Genomic DNA, 19,278 nt, shown 5'->3' on the forward strand with positions numbered 1-19,278 from the left:
TTGTAACTTGTGGTAGAACTCCGACTTGTACCACGTGATCGCTGTACCACCTGACCACTGCAGATTCATTTGCCGTTGATAGTGTTGCCATAAAAACAATCAATCATCTCCTAATTACGGTAATTATTACGACGTCCAACCCTAATCAAACACACCTGAACAAGCTAATCAAGGTCTTCAAGATTAGGCTAAATTAGAAAGCTGCAGGCAAGTGATTTTCATTAGGGTTAGAGTTACCCAGACCCCCTTTAAAAATGTATTTTCAAAAAGTGTTTTAAACTCTTTTGGTAGCGTTTGTTGTGGGTTTCAGCTGATATTTTGATGCAGCAACAGGGGTCTTTCTTTGTAGTTTTGTGGTCCTTGCTGTCCGCCCCTCCTGACTCACTAATTCAGTGCATCTTCCAGCAGCAGAGTTGATTTTGAGATTGCAGGTCGAGAGGATGACAGCTCAAGTGTACTGCTCGTTTAGTGCTGTTTTATTGTGTCTGTCTGCTTGTTTAAGCACAACAGACGCTGGAGTCCTAGGTGAGAAGTTCTTTTAGCTTCATTACGCAGCCCGAAGAAGTGCATAAATAAAGTGCCTTACAAAATTTGATTTCCGACACATCTGCTTGCAAAAATACAGTACAGACGTCAAGTGGAAGTTCATCTTTGTATGTTGGTTTAGTTTTAATAAGCAAAGTATAAATATGCAAACTGTCATAAGTTTATGCATTTTTCATTGTACAAGTAAAACCCACATAATCACTAATGGGCACTTTTGTTTACTGTTAAGCACGCACATTAGTCTTATAATATGGCTGCAAAATTGTTACCGGACTGTATCAATCCTGAGTTTAAACTTTTGCCTAAAGTCTTTTTTGGTTTGTTTTAAGAAATGCATAAGCCTACAATATAACGTGGGGAGCTAATTATAGCCGATAACTCTGCATTTTACATATATAGTGGGTTTTTATATTTGTTCTGTTTTCTGTTGAGTAGCTTATTAAAATGCTTAAACGGAAATGAGGGTGGTCATGGGGATGGCATCATTTTTGAAGATGTACACCAGTAAATTTGTATACAACAAATTAACTGATGTCAATGCTTTCTATCAGCATTGCACTATTACTCCCTCTACTACAGTGGGGTAGGTTGTAACTTCACTCTCAGTCTTTGAAACTGATTGATGCGGTTTAGTGAAAAATGGTAGATTTCTAAGCTACTTGACTTGAAGCAGATAAATGTGTGAATATTACAAAGTTTGAGACTTATTGCAAAACCCCTGACTTGCAAATGCTGAAGCAAACTATTACAGCACTTCCTGGTCTCCCCTAATGATCCTCTTCTGTAGTGTCTGGTCAGTGTCCGGCGATGCTGACGGTCGTGCCCTCCCGACGAGATTGCACTTCTGATAGAGACTGCTCTGGAGGACACAAATGCTGTCAATTTCCCTGTGGGTCCGCGTGTGTGCCGCCTGTTTTCCGTGAGTTTTAATTATTGATGCATGCTATACGTCTTCCAGGAAAAAAACCCTGAAAAAGTTTTCACTCAGGAATTGCTAGCAAGTTTCACAAATAATTGCAAAGAAACAGCGAGTAACACATTGAACTAAACGTGAAACTATGAAGTAGATGGACTGAATATTCCGGTAAATCCTCCTACGATCATCTATTTTTTTATTTTCTTTCATACAGTGTATGAGACATTCAGTATTCAGTGATGTGGTTTCTCTGTCATGTGTCTCTATAACAGCAAAGGCAGGGGAGTGTCCAAGCACAAAGTCTGGAGCAGGAATGTGTGCAGAGTTGTGTTACTATGACAGTGACTGTCCGAACAATGAGAAATGCTGCAGCAATGGATGTGGACATCAGTGTATGGATCCATTTGCAGGTATTTGTTATTATATTAGGGTTTGGGTCAGCTTCCTCATTTCAGTTTGTCTTGTTTTATAATTAATCGTTCTCAATGTAAAAAGTATTCAGCCAATAGCACAGGATGGCTTTACAAAATTAATTCATATGATTAATAATACGATCATGATTAATAATTAAGAGGTGTAAAACTTGGTATTTGGGTTTTGTGCTGTATCTGAGACTGAATGCCTCTAAACGGACTGACTGAAGTTGACGATCTGTATCTATCCAGTGAAGCCTGCAGCCGAACCGCCGAGGCCTCCAGGAAAGCCTGCAGCCGAACCGCCGAGGCCTCCAGTGAAGCCTGCAGTTGAACCTCCAAAGCCTCCAGGGAAGCCTGCAGCCGAGCCTCCAAAGCCTCCAGGGAAGCCTGCAGCCGAGCCTCCAAAGCCTCCAGGGAAGCCTGCAGCCGAACCTCCAAAGCCTCCAGGGAAGCCTGCAGCCGAACCTCCAAAGCCTCCAGGAAAGCCTGCAGCCGAACCTCCAAAGCCTCCAGGAAAGCCTGCAGCCGAACCTCCAAAGCCTCCAGGAAAGCCTGCAGCTGAACCTCCAAAGCCTCCAGGAAAGCCTGCAGCTGAACCTCCAAAGCCTCCAGTGGAGCCTTCTACCGAAGAGCCGGAGCCTTCTACCGAAGAGCTGGAGCCTTCTACCGAACTGCCGGAGCCTTCTACAGAAATGCCGGAGCCTTCTGCTGAACTGCCGGAGCCTTCTACCGAACCTTCGGAGCCTTTAGACGAACTGCCAGTGACGCCTGCAGTGGAACCCCCGAAGCCTCCAGTGAAGCCTGCAGCCGAACCCCCGAAGCCTCCAATGAAGCCTGCAGCCGAACCCCCGAAGCCTCCAATGAAGCCTGCGGCCGAACCCCCGAAGCCTCCAATGAAGCCTGCGGCCGAACCCCCGAAGCCTCCAATGAAGCCTGTGGCTGAACCGCCCAAGCCTCCAATGAAGCCTGCAGGCGAACCCCCGAAGCCTCCTGTGAAGCCTGTGGCCGAACCGCCCAAGCCTCCAATGAAGCCTGCAGGCGAACCCCCGAAGCCTCCTGTGAAGCCTGCAGCGCCTCCAATGAAGCCTGCAGCCGAACCTCCCAAGCCAACTGACCCTTATGGCCAATGTCCTGGCCATAATTAATGTGTCTATGCATGCAGTGCTGATTTAACCATTGGATATATGTTGTTTTCCCTGTTTATCACCAAATAAATCTCACACTTGTAAGACCACTTCCTTTTTCTTTTTTCTTTTTTTTTAAAGTGGGAAAACAAGGAATTAGATTTTTGTATTCCAGTGTTAGTTTGGCTGTTCTCTCACATAATGGCTCATTGGAATCAATGCGTGAGATCCAACTCTCCAAAGCCACGCCTCTTTCAAAGTGCTTGAACGCACACAGTAGAGTCTGTAACGTGTCACAGGTTGAAAGACTGCACTAAATTGCCTCATGTCTAAAATGCATAACATTACAGTGATAATGAACGTAAACAACTTGCAGTGCTCTAGTTGTACCACCTGACTGATGCAGATTCATTTCGGCGTTGATGGTGTTGACATGGAAACGTCTGAATCCAAATGCAATGATTGGACGAACAATTCTATGAATTCTGTGACGTTTCAACCAGTATTGTCTATTGACCAATAGTCTTCTGCATTCTGAAGCATTTAGTGAAATTGTCTTCTAGTGGTCGTTTTATTTTAGGAAGTTGCAACTTCAAGCCTATTAACAGATGATCCCTTTAGTTACCTGCGACCAAATGAGTTCTTAATGCCGAGTTCACACTGCACAATTTTCAAAGTAGTCGGGTCACTGTTCTTTTCACACTGCACGGCTATCTGGGGTAACGTTCAGTTGCTGCTGTGTGCACGATGCACTGCAGTAGTCGTGGCTGAGAGGTTATGGCGATGGACTTGAAATCCATTGGGGTCTCCCCGCGCAGGTTCGAACCCTGCCGACTGTGTGGCTCTTCGTCTGTTTGCGACAGGAATTGTGACATCTAGGAGCTTTGTACGAGCTGCTTTTTTTTTTTCTTCTAACACGGACATTGGGCTCTTTTCAAGCCTGAAGTGGGCATCGTTTCAAAAGGCCCAGATCATATGTGATTTTGGCCATTCTATTCAGGCTGTCGGAACAATGGCTTTGGCATCCCCCGACAACTTCATGGCCTTCATGTTGTGCAGCTCAAGAGACGCCGCATTATATTTTATGGAGAATCTTGGATATTAGTGTTTTGAAATGTTGCATTCGTTCTCTCTTAGAAAAGTCAAACAGAAACCTACTCATTATGTCCCAATTGCTCTTTTGTCGAAACCACCTTAGAGTTAGCAACATGCCATGAAAAAAACTCCACTCTTTCAATGGCAGTGTTCCTAGCTTTGGAAGGAGCAGCCTATCTCTCTCGTCCCTTTATAAATTGTGGTCTTCATCCTTTAATACCACAAACTTTAAGCTGACAAAGCATGAACACTTTAAGGAGAAAGTGCTGTTATATCCCTGGAGTGGCTGTTCCCTGGCAAAAGCCCAGCTAGCTCAAATGGTAGAGCATCAGACTTTTAATCTGAGGGTCCAGGGTTCAAGGAAACCTTCCCTAATCTCTTGCTGTGCTCTTCCCAGCCTTTGAGAGAGGTGGTCTTCCTCTTCAAGATAAGATGTGCCGGGGTTATTTCCCAGCATTTGGTGGTGTTTTGCCTGCTGTAATGCTTGGTTACTAGGGACTTTAAGCAACAGCTGTGGATTGCCCAACACTGCCGTTCCGGCAATGGCAAAGAGCTAAAGAGCGCAAAGATCACTAAGCGACAGTAAAGAGGACGGCATAGGGGTAATTTAATCATCAGACAAAATACAAAAAAAGGAAGTGATTTTAAAAAGGAAGAGAAGGGTTGCTTTTGGCATTTAATGATATACAGAAACGATTACAATGCCACATAACCTAAAACATAACATTAATATTCTTAATCTGTCACGTAGTAACGACTACGGCAAATCAGCTGTTCTCCCGTGGTAGACGGTTACAGTAGAACGTCGCGAGGTAGCAGTTAATATCACGCATGCGCAATAGAACGACAGAATGCCGTTCCACCAGAGGCTGTTGCTTAAAGTCCCTACTGTCTAAGCAAGCGGTGGTGGGGGACTTTGAGAGAACTGAGCTGAAGCTTGCCGTTGACTCTGTATGTGCAGGCCCGGGGCAAGTGGAAAGATTGCTTTCTCTGTATAGCATTTAGTACTCTGCGTTGTGCCCGCAGCATCCCCAGTCCAAATCCGGATGATGGCATCTTTTCGTGTAGGTGAAGACGTTGTTGAACTGACGTTGTTGCCAACACAATATTTTCGCCATCCACATTGATAGTTGGCCCCGGTGTTCTCTGAGCATGTGACTCACTGGTGGGAGTAGTCGTGGCCGAGAGGTTAAGGCGATGGACTCGAAATCCATTGGGGTCTCCCCGCGCAGGTTCGAACCCTGCCGACTACGTGGCTCCTTGTCACTTTGTCTGTTTGCGACAGGAATTGTGACATCCAGGAGCTTTGTACAAACTCCTTTTTTCTCTAAAACGGAAAATTGGGCAACCCACATCTCTTTTCAAGCCTGAAGTGAGCAGGTTTTTGGTGTAGGCGAAGACGTCGTTAGTTTATAAATCAGTGTTTTGGCACACCTGTCCGAGTGGCGCAACAAATTCTTCTAAAATCTGATTTTATTTCGGGCATGTTAAAGGGGACAAGATGCAAAATGAATTTCTGATGTCCCCAGAGTGTGTATGTGAAGTTTTAGCTCAAAATACCCAACAGATCCTTTTTTAACAGCATGTTTAAATTGTCACTTTTTGGTGTGTGCCCTTTAAATGCAAATAAGCTGCTGCTGCACGGCAAAGGGGGCGGAGCTTCATGAGCTCGCGCTCAGTCTCAGGACAATTTCATCTCACGGAATGATGATAATATCAGAAACTCTCAGTAACGGTGTTCATTTCGACTCGGAGTCGGACAATAATGCCTACAGAGTCAGAGTGCTGTATGGAGATGGAACAGGTATAGTTTAGTTTAATTACGGTTATAACGTATTTGTCATCTGCTTGTATGCATCCACTACATACTAACTTACATACCACTGTAAAGTATGCTGTTTCGGACCAGGTCCGAATGATGATCAAAAATATACAGATGAGTGTAGTAAAGTTTATTGTACATCACACAAAAGATGAAGCGTCAGTTTTACTCCAGAAAATCACTGTAAGAGCTGAGTAAACACAGCATAAGATGTGCGTAAGGACATAAACGAATTTCGGTAGAGTTGAGGGAGCATTTTCTTTGAAAACAAAATAATTCCACCACGTCTTCAGCGTCTGCCTCAGATGTCGGGAGTAAATAGAGAGAGAGCTATGTGGATTAATACATCCAGCCACACAACACCTACAACGCTTAGGAGACATTCTCGTCAGTGCAGCAATGGCGGATGTGTACAACTCGCTGTGAACTCGATCAGGGCGGGTCTATGTTAAAACTGCAGTGTCTGTCAACACTCGTGGGCGGGGCCTGTGGCTTTAGTGACGTCACTAAAGTCGCAATCTGAAAACAGGTCGTTGGGAGACACTGCTGATGATTTATGGGGATTAATAAAAAAGGAGTGAGTGGATTTTTATCACTATTGGGTGGTTGTGTACACACACTGCCAACACACATTTATGTCCAAACAGCATGCAAAAGTGAATTTTGCATAATAGGCCCCCTTTAAATTAGCATTCGACAAACGCGAACAAACTTTTACTTATGTACACTCACAATAACAATTAAATGTTGTGCTTTTGTAAAATAAAGAAAACAAACAGGGTGCGCTTTCTGCCGTCTCGGTCTCCGTCACAGAAATGAACCAAAACTCTGTAGGCTACTTGCCTCGGTCACGATAAGAAATATGTCTATAGAAAGCTTGAGTGAACAAATATTATCTGATTATGCAATCCATACGAAACCATCCAATATTAAATTGGCTATGATATAACCATGGCTGTGTATTCCACTATATTCACTACAGTGGCTGGAAACATTGTTTTCATTCATAATTACTTGCATGGATTTACATGGCAAGTCAATCAGCAATTGAAAAATTCAGATTCAAATTCTAGACATGCCCCTTTGTCTCTTGATGTTCAATGCAGATTTATGCCCGTCTCCAGTAGAGATCCATTTCCTGGAGAGTTTAGGTGTAGGAGTTTAGTCTTAATTACAACTTGTAACTTGTGGTAGAACTCCGACTTGTACCACGTGATCGCTGTACCACCTGACCACTGCAGATTCATTTGCCGTTGATAGTGTTGCCATAAAAACAATCAATCATCTCCTAATTACGGTAATTATTACGACGTCCAACCCTAATCAAACACACCTGAACAAGCTAATCAAGGTCTTCAAGATTAGGCTATATTAGAAAGCTGCAGGCAAGTGATTTTCATTAGGGTTAGAGTTACCCAGACCCCCTTTAAAAATGTATTTTCAAAAAGTGTTTTAAACTCTTTTGGTAGCGTTTGTTGTGGGTTTCAGCTGATATTTTGATGCAGCAACAGGGGTCTTTCTTTGTAGTTTTGTGGTCCTTGCTGTCCGCCCCTCCTGACTCACTAATTCAGTGCATCTTCCAGCAGCAGAGTTGATTTTGAGATTGCAGGTCGAGAGGATGACAGCTCAAGTGTACTGCTCGTTTAGTGCTGTTTTATTGTGTCTGTCTGCTTGTTTAAGCACAACAGACGCTGGAGTCCTAGGTGAGAAGTTCTTTTAGCTTCATTACGCAGCCCGAAGAAGTGCATAAATAAAGTGCCTTACAAAATTTGATTTCCGACACATCTGCTTGCAAAAATACAGTACAGACGTCAAGTGGAAGTTCATCTTTGTATGTTGGTTTAGTTTTAATAAGCAAAGTATAAATATGCAAACTGTCATAAGTTTATGCATTTTTCATTGTACAAGTAAAACCCACATAATCACTAATGGGCACTTTTGTTTACTGTTAAGCACGCACATTAGTCTTATAATATGGCTGCAAAATTGTTACCGGACTGTATCAATCCTGAGTTTAAACTTTTGCCTAAAGTCTTTTTTGGTTTGTTTTAAGAAATGCATAAGCCTACAATATAACGTGGGGAGCTAATTATAGCCGATAACTCTGCATTTTACATATATAGTGGGTTTTTATATTTGTTCTGTTTTCTGTTGAGTAGCTTATTAAAATGCTTAAACGGAAATGAGGGTGGTCATGGGGATGGCATCATTTTTGAAGATGTACACCAGTAAATTTGTATACAACAAATTAACTGATGTCAATGCTTTCTATCAGCATTGCACTATTACTCCCTCTACTACAGTGGGGTAGGTTGTAACTTCACTCTCAGTCTTTGAAACTGATTGATGCGGTTTAGTGAAAAATGGTAGATTTCTAAGCTACTTGACTTGAAGCAGATAAATGTGTGAATATTACAAAGTTTGAGACTTATTGCAAAACCCCTGACTTGCAAATGCTGAAGCAAACTATTACAGCACTTCCTGGTCTCCCCTAATGATCCTCTTCTGTAGTGTCTGGTCAGTGTCCGGCGATGCTGACGGTCGTGCCCTCCCGACGAGATTGCACTTCTGATAGAGACTGCTCTGGAGGACACAAATGCTGTCAATTTCCCTGTGGGTCCGCGTGTGTGCCGCCTGTTTTCAGTGAGTTTTAATTATTGATGCATGCTATACGTCTTCCAGGAAAAAAACCCTGAAAAAGTTTTCACTCAGGAATTGCTAGCAAGTTTCACAAATAATTGCAAAGAAACAGCGAGTAACACATTGAACTAAACGTGAAACTATGAAGTAGATGGACTGAATATTCCGGTAAATCCTCCTACGATCATCTATTTTTTTATTTTCTTTCATACAGTGTATGAGACATTCAGTATTCAGTGATGTGGTTTCTCTGTCATGTGTCTCTATAACAGCAAAGGCAGGGGAGTGTCCAAGCACAAAGTCTGGAGCAGGAATGTGTGCAGAGTTGTGTTACTATGACAGTGACTGTCCGAACAATGAGAAATGCTGCAGCAATGGATGTGGACATCAGTGTATGGATCCATTTGCAGGTATTTGTTATTATATTAGGGTTTGGGTCAGCTTCCTCATTTCAGTTTGTCTTGTTTTATAATTAATCGTTCTCAATGTAAAAAGTATTCAGCCAATAGCACAGGATGGCTTTACAAAATTAATTCATATGATTAATAATACGATCATGATTAATAATTAAGAGGTGTAAAACTTGGTATTTGGGTTTTGTGCTGTATCTGAGACTGAATGCCTCTAAACGGACTGACTGAAGTTGACGATCTGTATCTATCCAGTGAAGCCTGCAGCCGAACCGCCGAGGCCTCCAGTGAAGCCTGCAGTTGAACCTCCAAAGCCTCCAGGGAAGCCTGCAGCCGAGCCTTCAAAGCCTCCAGGGAAGCCTGCAGCCGAGCCTCCAAAGCCTCCAGGGAAGCCTGCAGCCGAACCTCCAAAGCCTCCAGGGAAGCCTGCAGCCGAACCTCCAAAGCCTCCAGGAAAGCCTGCAGCCGAACCTCCAAAGCCTCCAGGAAAGCCTGCAGCCGAACCTCCAAAGCCTCCAGGAAAGCCTGCAGCCGAACCTCCAAAGCCTCCAGGAAAGCCTGCAGCTGAACCTCCAAAGCCTCCAGGAAAGCCTGCAGCTGAACCTCCAAAGCCTCCAGTGGAGCCTTCTACCGAAGAGCCGGAGCCTTCTACCGAAGAGCCGGAGCCTTCTACCGAACTGCCGGAGCCTTCTACAGAAATGCCGGAGCCTTCTGCTGAACTGCCGGAGCCTTCTACCGAACCTTCGGAGCCTTTAGACGAACTGCCAGTGACGCCTGCAGTGGAACCCCCGAAGCCTCCAGTGAAGCCTGCGGCCGAACCCCCGAAGCCTCCAATGAAGCCTGCGGCCGAACCCCCGAAGCCTCCAATGAAGCCTGTGGCTGAACCGCCCAAGCCTCCAATGAAGCCTGCAGGCGAACCCCCGAAGCCTCCTGTGAAGCCTGTGGCCGAACCGCCCAAGCCTCCAATGAAGCCTGTGGCTGAACCGCCCAAGCCTCCAATGAAGCCTGCAGGCGAACCCCCGAAGCCTCCTGTGAAGCCTGTGGCCGAACCGCCCAAGCCTCCAATGAAGCCTGCAGGCGAACCCCCGAAGCCTCCTGTGAAGCCTGCAGCGCCTCCAATGAAGCCTGCAGCCGAACCTCCCAAGCCAACTGACCCTTATGGCCAATGTCCTGGCCATAATTAATGTGTCTATGCATGCAGTGCTGATTTAACCATTGGATGTATGTTGTTTTCCCTGTTTATCACCAAATAAATCTCACACTTGTAAGACCATTTCCTTTCTTTTTCTTTTTTCTTTTTTTTAAAGTGGGAAAACAAGGAATTCGATTTTTGTATTCCAGTGTTAGTTTGGCTGTTCTCTCACATAATGGCTCATTGGAATCAATGCGTGAGATCCAACTCTCCAAAGCCACGCCTCTTTCAAAATGCTTGAACGCACACAGTAGAGTCTGTAACGTGTCACAGGTTGAAAGACTGCACTAAATTGCCTCATGTCTAAAATGCATAACATTACAGTGATAATGAACGTAAACAACTTGCAGTGCTCTAGTTGTACCACCTGACTGATGCAGATTCATTTCGGCGTTGATGGTGTTGACATGGAAACGTCTGAATCCAAATGCAATGATTGGACGAACAATTCTATGAATTCTGTGACGTTTCAACCAGTATTGTCTATTGACCAATAGTCTTCTGCATTCTGAAGCATTTTAGTGAAATTGTCTTCTAGTGGTCGTTTTATTTTAGGAAGTTGCAACTTCAAGCCTATTAACAGATGATCCCTTTAGTTACCTGCGACCAAATGAGTTCTGAATGCCTGTAATGCCGAGTTCACACTGCACAATTTTCAAAGTAGTTGGGTCACTGTTCTTTTCACACTGCACGGCTATCTGGGGTAACGTTCAGTTGCTGCTGTGTGCACGATGCACTGCAGTAGTCGTGGCTGAGAGGTTATGGCGATGGACTTGAAATCCATTGGGGTCTCCCCGCGCAGGTTTGAACCCTGCCGACTGTGTGGCTCTTCGTCTGTTTGCGACAGGAATTGTGACATCTAGGAGCTTTGAACGAGCTGCTTTTTTTTTTCTTCTAACACGGACATTGGGCTCTTTTCAAGCCTGAAGTGGGCATCGTTTCAAAAGGCCCAGATCATATGTGATTTTGGCCATTCTATTCAGGCTGTCGGAACAATGGCTTTGGCATCCCCCGACAACTTCATGGCCTTCATGTTGTGCAGCTCAAGAGACGCCGCATTACATTTTATGGAGAATCTTGGATATTAGTGTTTTGAAATGTTGCATTCGTTCTCTCTTAGAAAAGTCAAACAGAAACCTACTCATTATGTCCCAATTGCTCTTTTGTCGAAACCACCTTAGAGTTAGCAACATGCCATGAAAAAAACTCCACTCTTTCAATGGCAGTGTTCCTAGCTTTGGAAGGAGCAGCCTATCTCTCTCGTCCCTTTATAAATTGTGGTCTTCATCCTTTAATACCACAAACTTTAAGCTGACAAAGCATGAACACTTTAAGGAGAAAGTGCTGTTATATCCCTGGAGTGGCTGTTCCCTGGCAAAAGCCCAGCTAGCTCAAATGGTAGAGCATCAGACTTTTAATCTGAGGGTCCAGGGTTCAAGGAAACCTTCCCTAATCTCTTGCTGTGCTCTTCCCAGCCTTTGAGAGAGGTGGTCTTCCTCTTCAAGATAAGATGTGCCGGGGTTATTTCCCAGCATTTGGTGGTGTTTTGCCTGCTGTAATGCTTGGTTACTAGGGACTTTAAGCAACAGCTGTGGATTGCCCAACACTGCCGTTCCGGCAATGGCAAAGAGCTAAAGAGCGCAAAGATCACTAAGCGACAGTAAAGAGGATGGCATAGGGGTAATTTAATCATCAGACATAATACAAAAAAAGGAAGTGATTTTAAAAAGGAAGAGAAGGGTTGCTTTTGGCATTTAATGATATACAGAAACGATTACAATGCCACATAACCTAAAACATAACATTAATATTCTTAATCTGTCACGTAGTAACGACTACGGCAAATCAGCTGTTCTCCCGTGGTAGACGGTTACAGTAGAACGTCGCGAGGTAGCAGTTAATGTCACGCATGCGCAATAGAACGACAGAATGCCGTTCCACCAGAGGCTGTTGCTTAAAGTCCCTACTGTCTAAGCAAGCGGTGGTGGGGGACTTTGAGAGAACTGAGCTGAAGCTTGCCGTTGACTCTGTATGTGCAGGCCCGGGGCAAGTGGAAAGATTGCTTTCTCTGTATAGCATTTAGTACTCTGCGTTGTGCCCGCAGCATCCCCAGTCCAAATCCGGATGATGGCATCTTTTCGTGTAGGTGAAGACGTTGTTGAACTGACGTTGTTGCCAACACAATATTTTCGCCATCCACATTGATAGTTGGCCCCGGTGTTCTCTGAGCATGTGACTCACTGGTGGGAGTAGTCGTGGCCGAGAGGTTAAGGCGATGGACTTGAAATCCATTGGGGTCTCCCCGCGCAGGTTCGAACCCTGCCGACTACGTGGCTCCTTGTCACTTTGTCTGTTTGCGACAGGAATTGTGACATCCAGGAGCTTTGTACAAACTCCTTTTTTCTCTAAAACGGAAAATTGGGCAACCCACATCTCTTTTCAAGCCTGAAGTGAGCAGGTTTTTGGTGTAGGCGAAGACGTCGTTAGTTTATAAATCAGTGTTTTGGCACACCTGTCCGAGTGGCGCAACAAATTCTTCTAAAATCTGATTTTATTTCGGGCATGTTAAAGGGGACAAGATGCAAAATGAATTTCTGATGTCCCCAGAGTGTGTATGTGAAGTTTTAGCTCAAAATACCCAACAGATCCTTTTTTAACAGCATGTTTAAATTGTCACTTTTTGGTGTGTGCCCTTTAAATGCAAATAAGCTGCTGCTGCACGGCAAAGGGGGCGGAGCTTCATGAGCTCGCGCTCAGTCTCAGGACAATTTCATCTCACGGAATGATGATAATATCAGAAACTCTCAGTAACGGTGTTCATTTCGACTCGGAGTCGGACAATAATGCCTACAGAGTCAGAGTGCTGTATGGAGATGGAACAGGTATAGTTTAGTTTAATTACGGTTATAACGTATTTGTCATCTGCTTGTATGCATCCACTACATACTAACTTACATACCACTGTAAAGTATGCTGTTTCGGACCAGGTCCGAATGATGATCAAAAATATACAGATGAGTGTAGTAAAGTTTATTGTACATCACACAAAAGATGAAGCGTCAGTTTTACTCCAGAAAATCACTGTAAGAGCTGAGTAAACACAGCATAAGATGTGCGTAAGGACATAAACGAATATCGGTAGAGTTGAGGGAGCATTTTCTTTGAAAACAAAATAATTCCACCACGTCTTCAGCGTCTGCCTCAGATGTCGGGAGTAAATAGAGAGAGAGCTATGTGGATTAATACATCCAGCCACACAACACCTACAACGCTTAGGAGACATTCTCGTCAGTGCAGCAATGGCGGATGTGTACAACTCGCTGTGAACTCGATCAGGGCGGGTCTATGTTAAAACTGCAGTGTCTGTCAACACTCGTGGGCGGGGCCTGTGGCTTTAGTGACGTCACTAAAGTCGCAATCTGAAAACAGGTCGTTGGGAGACACTGCTGATGATTTATGGGGATTAATAAAAAAGGAGTGAGTGGATTTTTATCACTATTGGGTGGTTGTGTACACACACTGCCAACACACATTTATGTCCAAACAGCATGCAAAAGTGAATTTTGCATAATAGGCCCCCTTTAAATTAGCATTCGACAAACGCGAACAAACTTTTACTTATGTACACTCACAATAACAATTAAATGTTGTGCTTTTGTAAAATAAAGAAAACAAACAGGGTGCGCTTTCTGCCGTCTCGGTCTCCGTCACAGAAATGAACCAAAACTCTGTAGGCTACTTGCCTCGGTCACGATAAGAAATATGTCTATAGAAAGCTTGAGTGAACAAATATTATCTGATTATGCAATCCATACGAAACCATCCAATATTAAATTGGCTATGATATAACCATGGCTGTGTATTCCACTATATTCACTACAGTGGCTGGAAACATTGTTTTCATTCATAATTACTTGCATGGATTTACATGGCAAGTCAATCAGCAATTGAAAAATTCAGATTCAAATTCTAGACATGCCCCTTTGTCTCTTGATGTTCAATGCAGATTTATGCCCGTCTCCAGTAGAGATCCATTTCCTGGAGAGTTTAGGTGTAGGAGTTTAGTCTTAATTACAACTTGTAACTTGTGGTAGAACTCCGACTTGTACCACGTGATCGCTGTACCACCTGACCACTGCAGATTCATTTGCCGTTGATAGTGTTGCCATAAAAACAATCAATCATCTCCTAATTACGGTAATTATTACGACGTCCAACCCTAATCAAACACACCTGAACAAGCTAATCAAGGTCTTCAAGATTAGGCTATATTAGAAAGCTGCAGGCAAGTGATTTTCATTAGGGTTAGAGTTACCCAGACCCCCTTTAAAAATGTATTTTCAAAAAGTGTTTTAAACTCTTTTGGTAGCGTTTGTTGTGGGTTTCAGCTGATATTTTGATGCAGCAACAGGGGTCTTTCTTTGTAGTTTTGTGGTCCTTGCTGTCCGCCCCTCCTGACTCACTAATTCAGTGCATCTTCCAGCAGCAGAGTTGATTTTGAGATTGCAGGTCGAGAGGATGACAGCTCAAGTGTACTGCTCGTTTAGTGCTGTTTTATTGTGTCTGTCTGCTTGTTTAAGCACAACAGACGCTGGAGTCCTAGGTGAGAAGTTCTTTTAGCTTCATTACGCAGCCCGAAGAAGTGCATAAATAAAGTGCCTTACAAAATTTGATTTCCGACACATCTGCTTGCAAAAATACAGTACAGACGTCAAGTGGAAGTTCATCTTTGTATGTTGGTTTAGTTTTAATAAGCAAAGTATAAATATGCAAACTGTCATAAGTTTATGCATTTTTCATTGTACAAGTAAAACCCACATAATCACTAATGGGCACTTTTGTTTACTGTTAAGCACGCACATTAGTCTTATAATATGGCTGCAAAATTGTTACCGGACTGTATCAATCCTGAGTTTAAACTTTTGCCTAAAGTCTTTTTTGGTTTGTTTTAAGAAATGCATAAGCCTACAATATAACGTGGGGAGCTAATTATAGCCGATAACTCTGCATTTTACATATATAGTGGGTTTTTATATTTGTTCTGTTTTCTGTTGAGTAGCTTATTAAAATGCTTAAACGGAAATGAGGGTGGTCATGGGGATGGCATCATTTTTGAAGATGTACACCAGTAAATTTGTATACAACAAATTAACTGATGTCAATGCTTTCTATCAGCATTGCACTATTACTCCCTCTACTACAGTGGGGTAGGTTGTAACTTCACTCTCAGTCTTTGAAACTGATTGATGCGGTTTAGTGAAAAATGGTAGATTTCTAAGCTACTTGACTTGAAGCAGATAAATGTGTGAATATTACAAAGTTTGAGACTTATTGCAAAACCCCTGACTTGCAAATGCTGAAGCAAACTATTACAGCACTTCCTGGTCTCCCCTAATGATCCTCTTCTGTAGTGTCTGGTCAGTGTCCGGCGATGCTGACGGTCGTGCCCTCCCGACGAGATTGCACTTCTGATAGAGACTGCTCTGGAGGACACAAATGCTGTCAATTTCCCTGTGGGTCCGCGTGTGTGCCGCCTGTTTTCAGTGAGTTTTAATTATTGATGCATGCTATACGTCTTCCAGGAAAAAAACCCTGAAAAAGTTTTCACTCAGGAATTGCTAGCAAGTTTCACAAATAATTGCAAAGAAACAGCGAGTAACATATTGAACTAAACGTGAAACTATGAAGTAGATGGACTGAATATTCCGGTAAATCCTCCTACGATCATCTATTTTTTTATTTTCTTTCATGCAGTGTATGAGACATTCAGTATTCAGTGATGTGGTTTCTCTGTCATGTGTCTCTATAACAGCAAAGGCAGGGGAGTGTCCAAGCACAAAGTCTGGAGCAGGAATGTGTACAGAGTTGTGTTACTATGACAGTGACTGTCCGAACAATGAGAAATGCTGCAGCAATGGATGTGGACATCAGTGTATGGATCCATTTGCAGGTATTTGTTATTATATTAGGGTTTGGGTCAGCTTCCTCATTTCAGTTTGTCTTGTTTTATAATTAATCGTTCTCAATGTAAAAAGTATTCAGCCAATAGCACAGGATGGCTTTACAAAATTAATTCATATGATTAATAATACGATCATGATTAATAATTAAGAGGTGTAAAACTTGGTATTTGGGTTTTGTGCTGTATCTGAGACTGAATGCCTCTAAACGGACTGACTGAAGTTGACGATCTGTATCTATCCAGTGAAGCCTGCAGCCGAACCGCCGAGGCCTCCAGGAAAGCCTGCAGCCGAACCGCCGAGGCCTCCAGTGAAGCCTGCAGTTGAACCTCCAAAGCCTCCAGGGAAGCCTGCAGCCGAGCCTCCAAAGCCTCCAGGGAAGCCTGCAGCCGAACCTCCAAAGCCTCCAGGGAAGCCTGCAGCCGAACCTCCAAAGCCTCCAGGGAAGCCTGCAGCCGAACCTCCAAAGCCTCCAGGAAAGCCTGCAGCCGAACCTCCAAAGCCTCCAGGAAAGCCTGCAGCCGAACCTCCAAAGCCTCCAGGAAAGCCTGCAGCTGAACCTCCAAAGCCTCCAGGAAAGCCTGCAGCTGAACCTCCAAAGCCTCCAGTGGAGCCTTCTACCGAAGAGCCGGAGCCTTTTACCGAAGAGCCGGAGCCTTCTACCGAACTGCCGGAGCCTTCTACAGAAATGCCGGAGCCTTCTGCTGAACTGCCGGAGCCTTCTACCGAACCTTCGGAGCCTTTAGACGAACTGCCAGTGACGCCTGCAGTGGAACCCCCGAAGCCTCCAGTGAAGCCTGCGGCCGAACCCCCGAAGCCTCCAATGAAGCCTGCGGCCGAACCCCCGAAGCCTCCAATGAAGCCTGTGGCTGAACCGCCCAAGCCTCCAATGAAGCCTGCAGGCGAACCCCCGAAGCCTCCTGTGAAGCCTGTGGCCGAACCGCCCAAGCCTCCAATGAAGCCTGTGGCTGAACCGCCCAAGCCTCCAATGAAGCCTGCAGGCGAACCCCCGAAGCCTCCTGTGAAGCCTGTGGCCGAACCGCCCAAGCCTCCAATGAAGCCTGCAGGCGAACCCCCGAAGCCTCCTGTGAAGCCTGCAGCGCCTCCAATGAAGCCTGCAGCCGAACCTCCCAAGCCAACTGACCCTTATGGCCAATGTCCTGGCCATAATTAATGTGTCTATGCATGCAGTGCTGATTTAACCATTGGATGTATGTTGTTTTCCCTGTTTATCACCAAATAAATCTCACACTTGTAAGACCATTTCCTTTCTTTTTCTTTTTTCTTTTTTTTAAAGTGGGAAAACAAGGAATTCGATTTTTGTATTCCAGTGTTAGTTTGGCTGTTCTCTCACATAATGGCTCATTGGAATCAATGCGTGAGATCCAACTCTCCAAAGCCACGCCTCTTTCAAAATGCTTGAACGCACACAGTAGAGTCTGTAACGTGTCACAGGTTGAAAGACTGCACTAAATTGCCTCATGTCTAAAATGCATAACATTACAGTGATAATGAACGTAAACAACTTGCAGTGCTCTAGTTGTACCACCTGACTGATGCAGATTCATTTCGGCGTTGATGGTGTTGACATGGAAACGTCTGAATCCAAATGCAATGATTGGACGAACAATTCTATGAATTCTGTGACGTTTCAACCAGTATTGTCTATTGACCAATAGTCTTCTGCATTCTGAAGCATTTTAGTGAAATTGTCTTCTAGTGGTCGTTTTATTTTAGGAAGTTGCAACTTCAAGCCTATTAACAGATGATCCCTTTAGTTACCTGCGACCAAATGAGTTCTGAATGCCTGTAATGCCGAGTTCACACTGCACAATTTTCAAAGTAGTCGGGTCACTGTTCTTTTCACACTGCACGGCTATCTGGGGTAACGTTCAGTTGCTGCTGTGTGCACGATGCACTGCAGTAGTCGTGGCTGAGAGGTTATGGCGATGGACTTGAAATCCATTGGGGTCTCCCCGCGCAGGTTTGAACCCTGCCGACTGTGTGGCTCTTCGTCTGTTTGCGACAGGAATTGTGACATCTAGGAGCTTTGAACGAGCTGCTTTTTTTTTTCTTCTAACACGGACATTGGGCTCTTTTCAAGCCTGAAGTGGGCATCGTTTCAAAAGGCCCAGATCATATGTGATTTTGGCCATTCTATTCAGGCTGTCGGAACAATGGCTTTGGCATCCCCCGACAACTTCATGGCCTTCATGTTGTGCAGCTCAAGAGACGCCGCATTACATTTTATGGAGAATCTTGGATATTAGTGTTTTGAAATGTTGCATTCGTTCTCTCTTAGAAAAGTCAAACAGAAACCTACTCATTATGTCCCAATTGCTCTTTTGTCGAAACCACCTTAGAGTTAGCAACATGCCATGAAAAAAACTCCACTCTTTCAATGGCAGTGTTCCTAGCTTTGGAAGGAGCAGCCTATCTCTCTCGTCCCTTTATAAATTGTGGTCTTCATCCTTTAATACCACAAACTTTAAGCTGACAAAGCATGAACACTTTAAGGAGAAAGTGCTGTTATATCCCTGGAGTGGCTGTTCCCTGGCAAAAGCCCAGCTAGCTCAAATGGTAGAGCATCAGACTTTTAATCTGAGGGTCCAGGGTTCAAGGAAACCTTCCCTAATCTCTTGCTGTGCTCTTCCCAGCCTTTGAGAGAGGTGGTCTTCCTCTTCAAGATAAGATGTGCCGGGGTTATTTCCCAGCATTTGGTGGTGTTTTGCCTGCTGTAATGCTTGGTTACTAGGGACTTTAAGCAACAGCTGTGGATTGCCCAACACTACCGTTCCGGCAATGGCAAAGAGCTAAAGAGCGCAAAGATCACTAAGCGACAGTAAAGAGGATGGCATAGGGGTAATTTAATCATCAGACATAATACAAAAAAAGGAAGTGATTTTAAAAAGGAAGAGAAGGGTTGCTTTTGGCATTTAATGATATACAGAAACGATTACAATGCCACATAACCTAAAACATAACATTAATATTCTTAATCTGTCACGTAGTAACGACTACGGCAAATCAGCTGTTCTCCCGTGGTAGACGGTTACAGTAGAACGTCGCGAGGTAGCAGTTAATGTCACGCATGCGCAATAGAACGACAGAATGCCGTTCCACCAGAGGCTGTTGCTTAAAGTCCCTACTGTCTAAG

The 19,278-nt window shown here is 44.1% G+C and overlaps 3 protein-coding genes across 9 annotated transcripts; all 3 read left to right on the forward strand.

The window, feature by feature from the left end:
- The first annotated feature begins 151 nt into the window (after window positions 1-151).
- On the forward strand, window positions 152-3,302 carry LOC308692948 (uncharacterized protein). Of its 2 annotated transcripts, XM_081369585.1 has the most exons (5): window positions 176-525; window positions 1,334-1,465; window positions 1,735-1,872; window positions 2,128-2,916; window positions 2,971-3,111. In XM_081369585.1, exons 1-5 carry the CDS (start codon window positions 441-443, stop codon window positions 3,021-3,023), a joined length of 1,197 nt encoding a protein of 398 aa, XP_081225711.1. In that variant the 5' UTR covers window positions 176-440; the 3' UTR covers window positions 3,024-3,111. The 2 variants fall into 2 exon arrangements, with proteins under 2 accessions (XP_081225710.1, XP_081225711.1); XM_081369584.1 differs by having other exon boundaries at window positions 152-525; window positions 2,128-3,302.
- A 3,948-nt stretch (window positions 3,303-7,250) lies between these two features.
- Window positions 7,251-10,271, forward strand: LOC308692949 (uncharacterized protein). Of its 6 annotated transcripts, none has more exons than XM_081369586.1 (4): window positions 7,251-7,622; window positions 8,431-8,562; window positions 8,832-8,969; window positions 9,225-10,271. In XM_081369586.1, the coding sequence occupies exons 1-4, from the start codon at window positions 7,538-7,540 to the stop codon at window positions 10,151-10,153; spliced, it is 1,284 nt and encodes a 427-aa protein (XP_081225712.1). In that variant the 5' UTR covers window positions 7,251-7,537; the 3' UTR covers window positions 10,154-10,271. The 6 variants fall into 6 exon arrangements, with proteins under 6 accessions (XP_081225712.1, XP_081225715.1, XP_081225713.1 ...); XM_081369589.1 differs by having other exon boundaries at window positions 7,270-7,622; window positions 9,357-10,238; XM_081369587.1 differs by having other exon boundaries at window positions 7,303-7,622; window positions 9,291-10,238.
- A 4,125-nt stretch (window positions 10,272-14,396) lies between these two features.
- On the forward strand, window positions 14,397-17,499 carry LOC308692969 (uncharacterized protein). Its single transcript, XM_081369637.1, has 4 exons — window positions 14,397-14,764; window positions 15,573-15,704; window positions 15,974-16,111; window positions 16,367-17,499. Exons 1-4 carry the CDS (start codon window positions 14,680-14,682, stop codon window positions 17,293-17,295), a joined length of 1,284 nt encoding a protein of 427 aa, XP_081225763.1. The 5' UTR covers window positions 14,397-14,679; the 3' UTR covers window positions 17,296-17,499.
- Window positions 17,500-19,278: the final 1,779 nt, after the last annotated feature.

The sequence above is a fragment of the Scardinius erythrophthalmus genome (genome assembly GCF_964197995.2).
Source record: "Scardinius erythrophthalmus genome assembly, chromosome: 6".
Taxonomy (NCBI): Eukaryota; Metazoa; Chordata; class Actinopteri; order Cypriniformes; family Leuciscidae; genus Scardinius; species Scardinius erythrophthalmus.

Excerpts from the sequence above, each read along its gene's own strand:
- LOC308692948 (XM_081369584.1), top strand. The coding sequence starts at position 441 with ATGACAGCTCAAGTGTACTGCTCGTTTAGTGCTGTTTTATTGTGTCTG. Across the intron at positions 1,466-1,734 it reads GTGTGTGCCGCCTGTTTTCC|CAAAGGCAGGGGAGTGTCCA; the intron begins GTGAGTTTTAAT and ends TCTCTATAACAG. Across the intron at positions 1,873-2,127 it reads GTGTATGGATCCATTTGCAG|TGAAGCCTGCAGCCGAACCG; the intron begins GTATTTGTTATT and ends GTATCTATCCAG.
- LOC308692949 (XM_081369586.1), top strand. The coding sequence starts at position 7,538 with ATGACAGCTCAAGTGTACTGCTCGTTTAGTGCTGTTTTATTGTGTCTG. Across the intron at positions 7,623-8,430 it reads AACAGACGCTGGAGTCCTAG|TGTCTGGTCAGTGTCCGGCG; the intron begins GTGAGAAGTTCT and ends CCTCTTCTGTAG. Across the intron at positions 8,563-8,831 it reads GTGTGTGCCGCCTGTTTTCA|CAAAGGCAGGGGAGTGTCCA; the intron begins GTGAGTTTTAAT and ends TCTCTATAACAG.
- LOC308692969 (XM_081369637.1), top strand. The coding sequence starts at position 14,680 with ATGACAGCTCAAGTGTACTGCTCGTTTAGTGCTGTTTTATTGTGTCTG. Across the intron at positions 14,765-15,572 it reads AACAGACGCTGGAGTCCTAG|TGTCTGGTCAGTGTCCGGCG; the intron begins GTGAGAAGTTCT and ends CCTCTTCTGTAG. Across the intron at positions 16,112-16,366 it reads GTGTATGGATCCATTTGCAG|TGAAGCCTGCAGCCGAACCG; the intron begins GTATTTGTTATT and ends GTATCTATCCAG.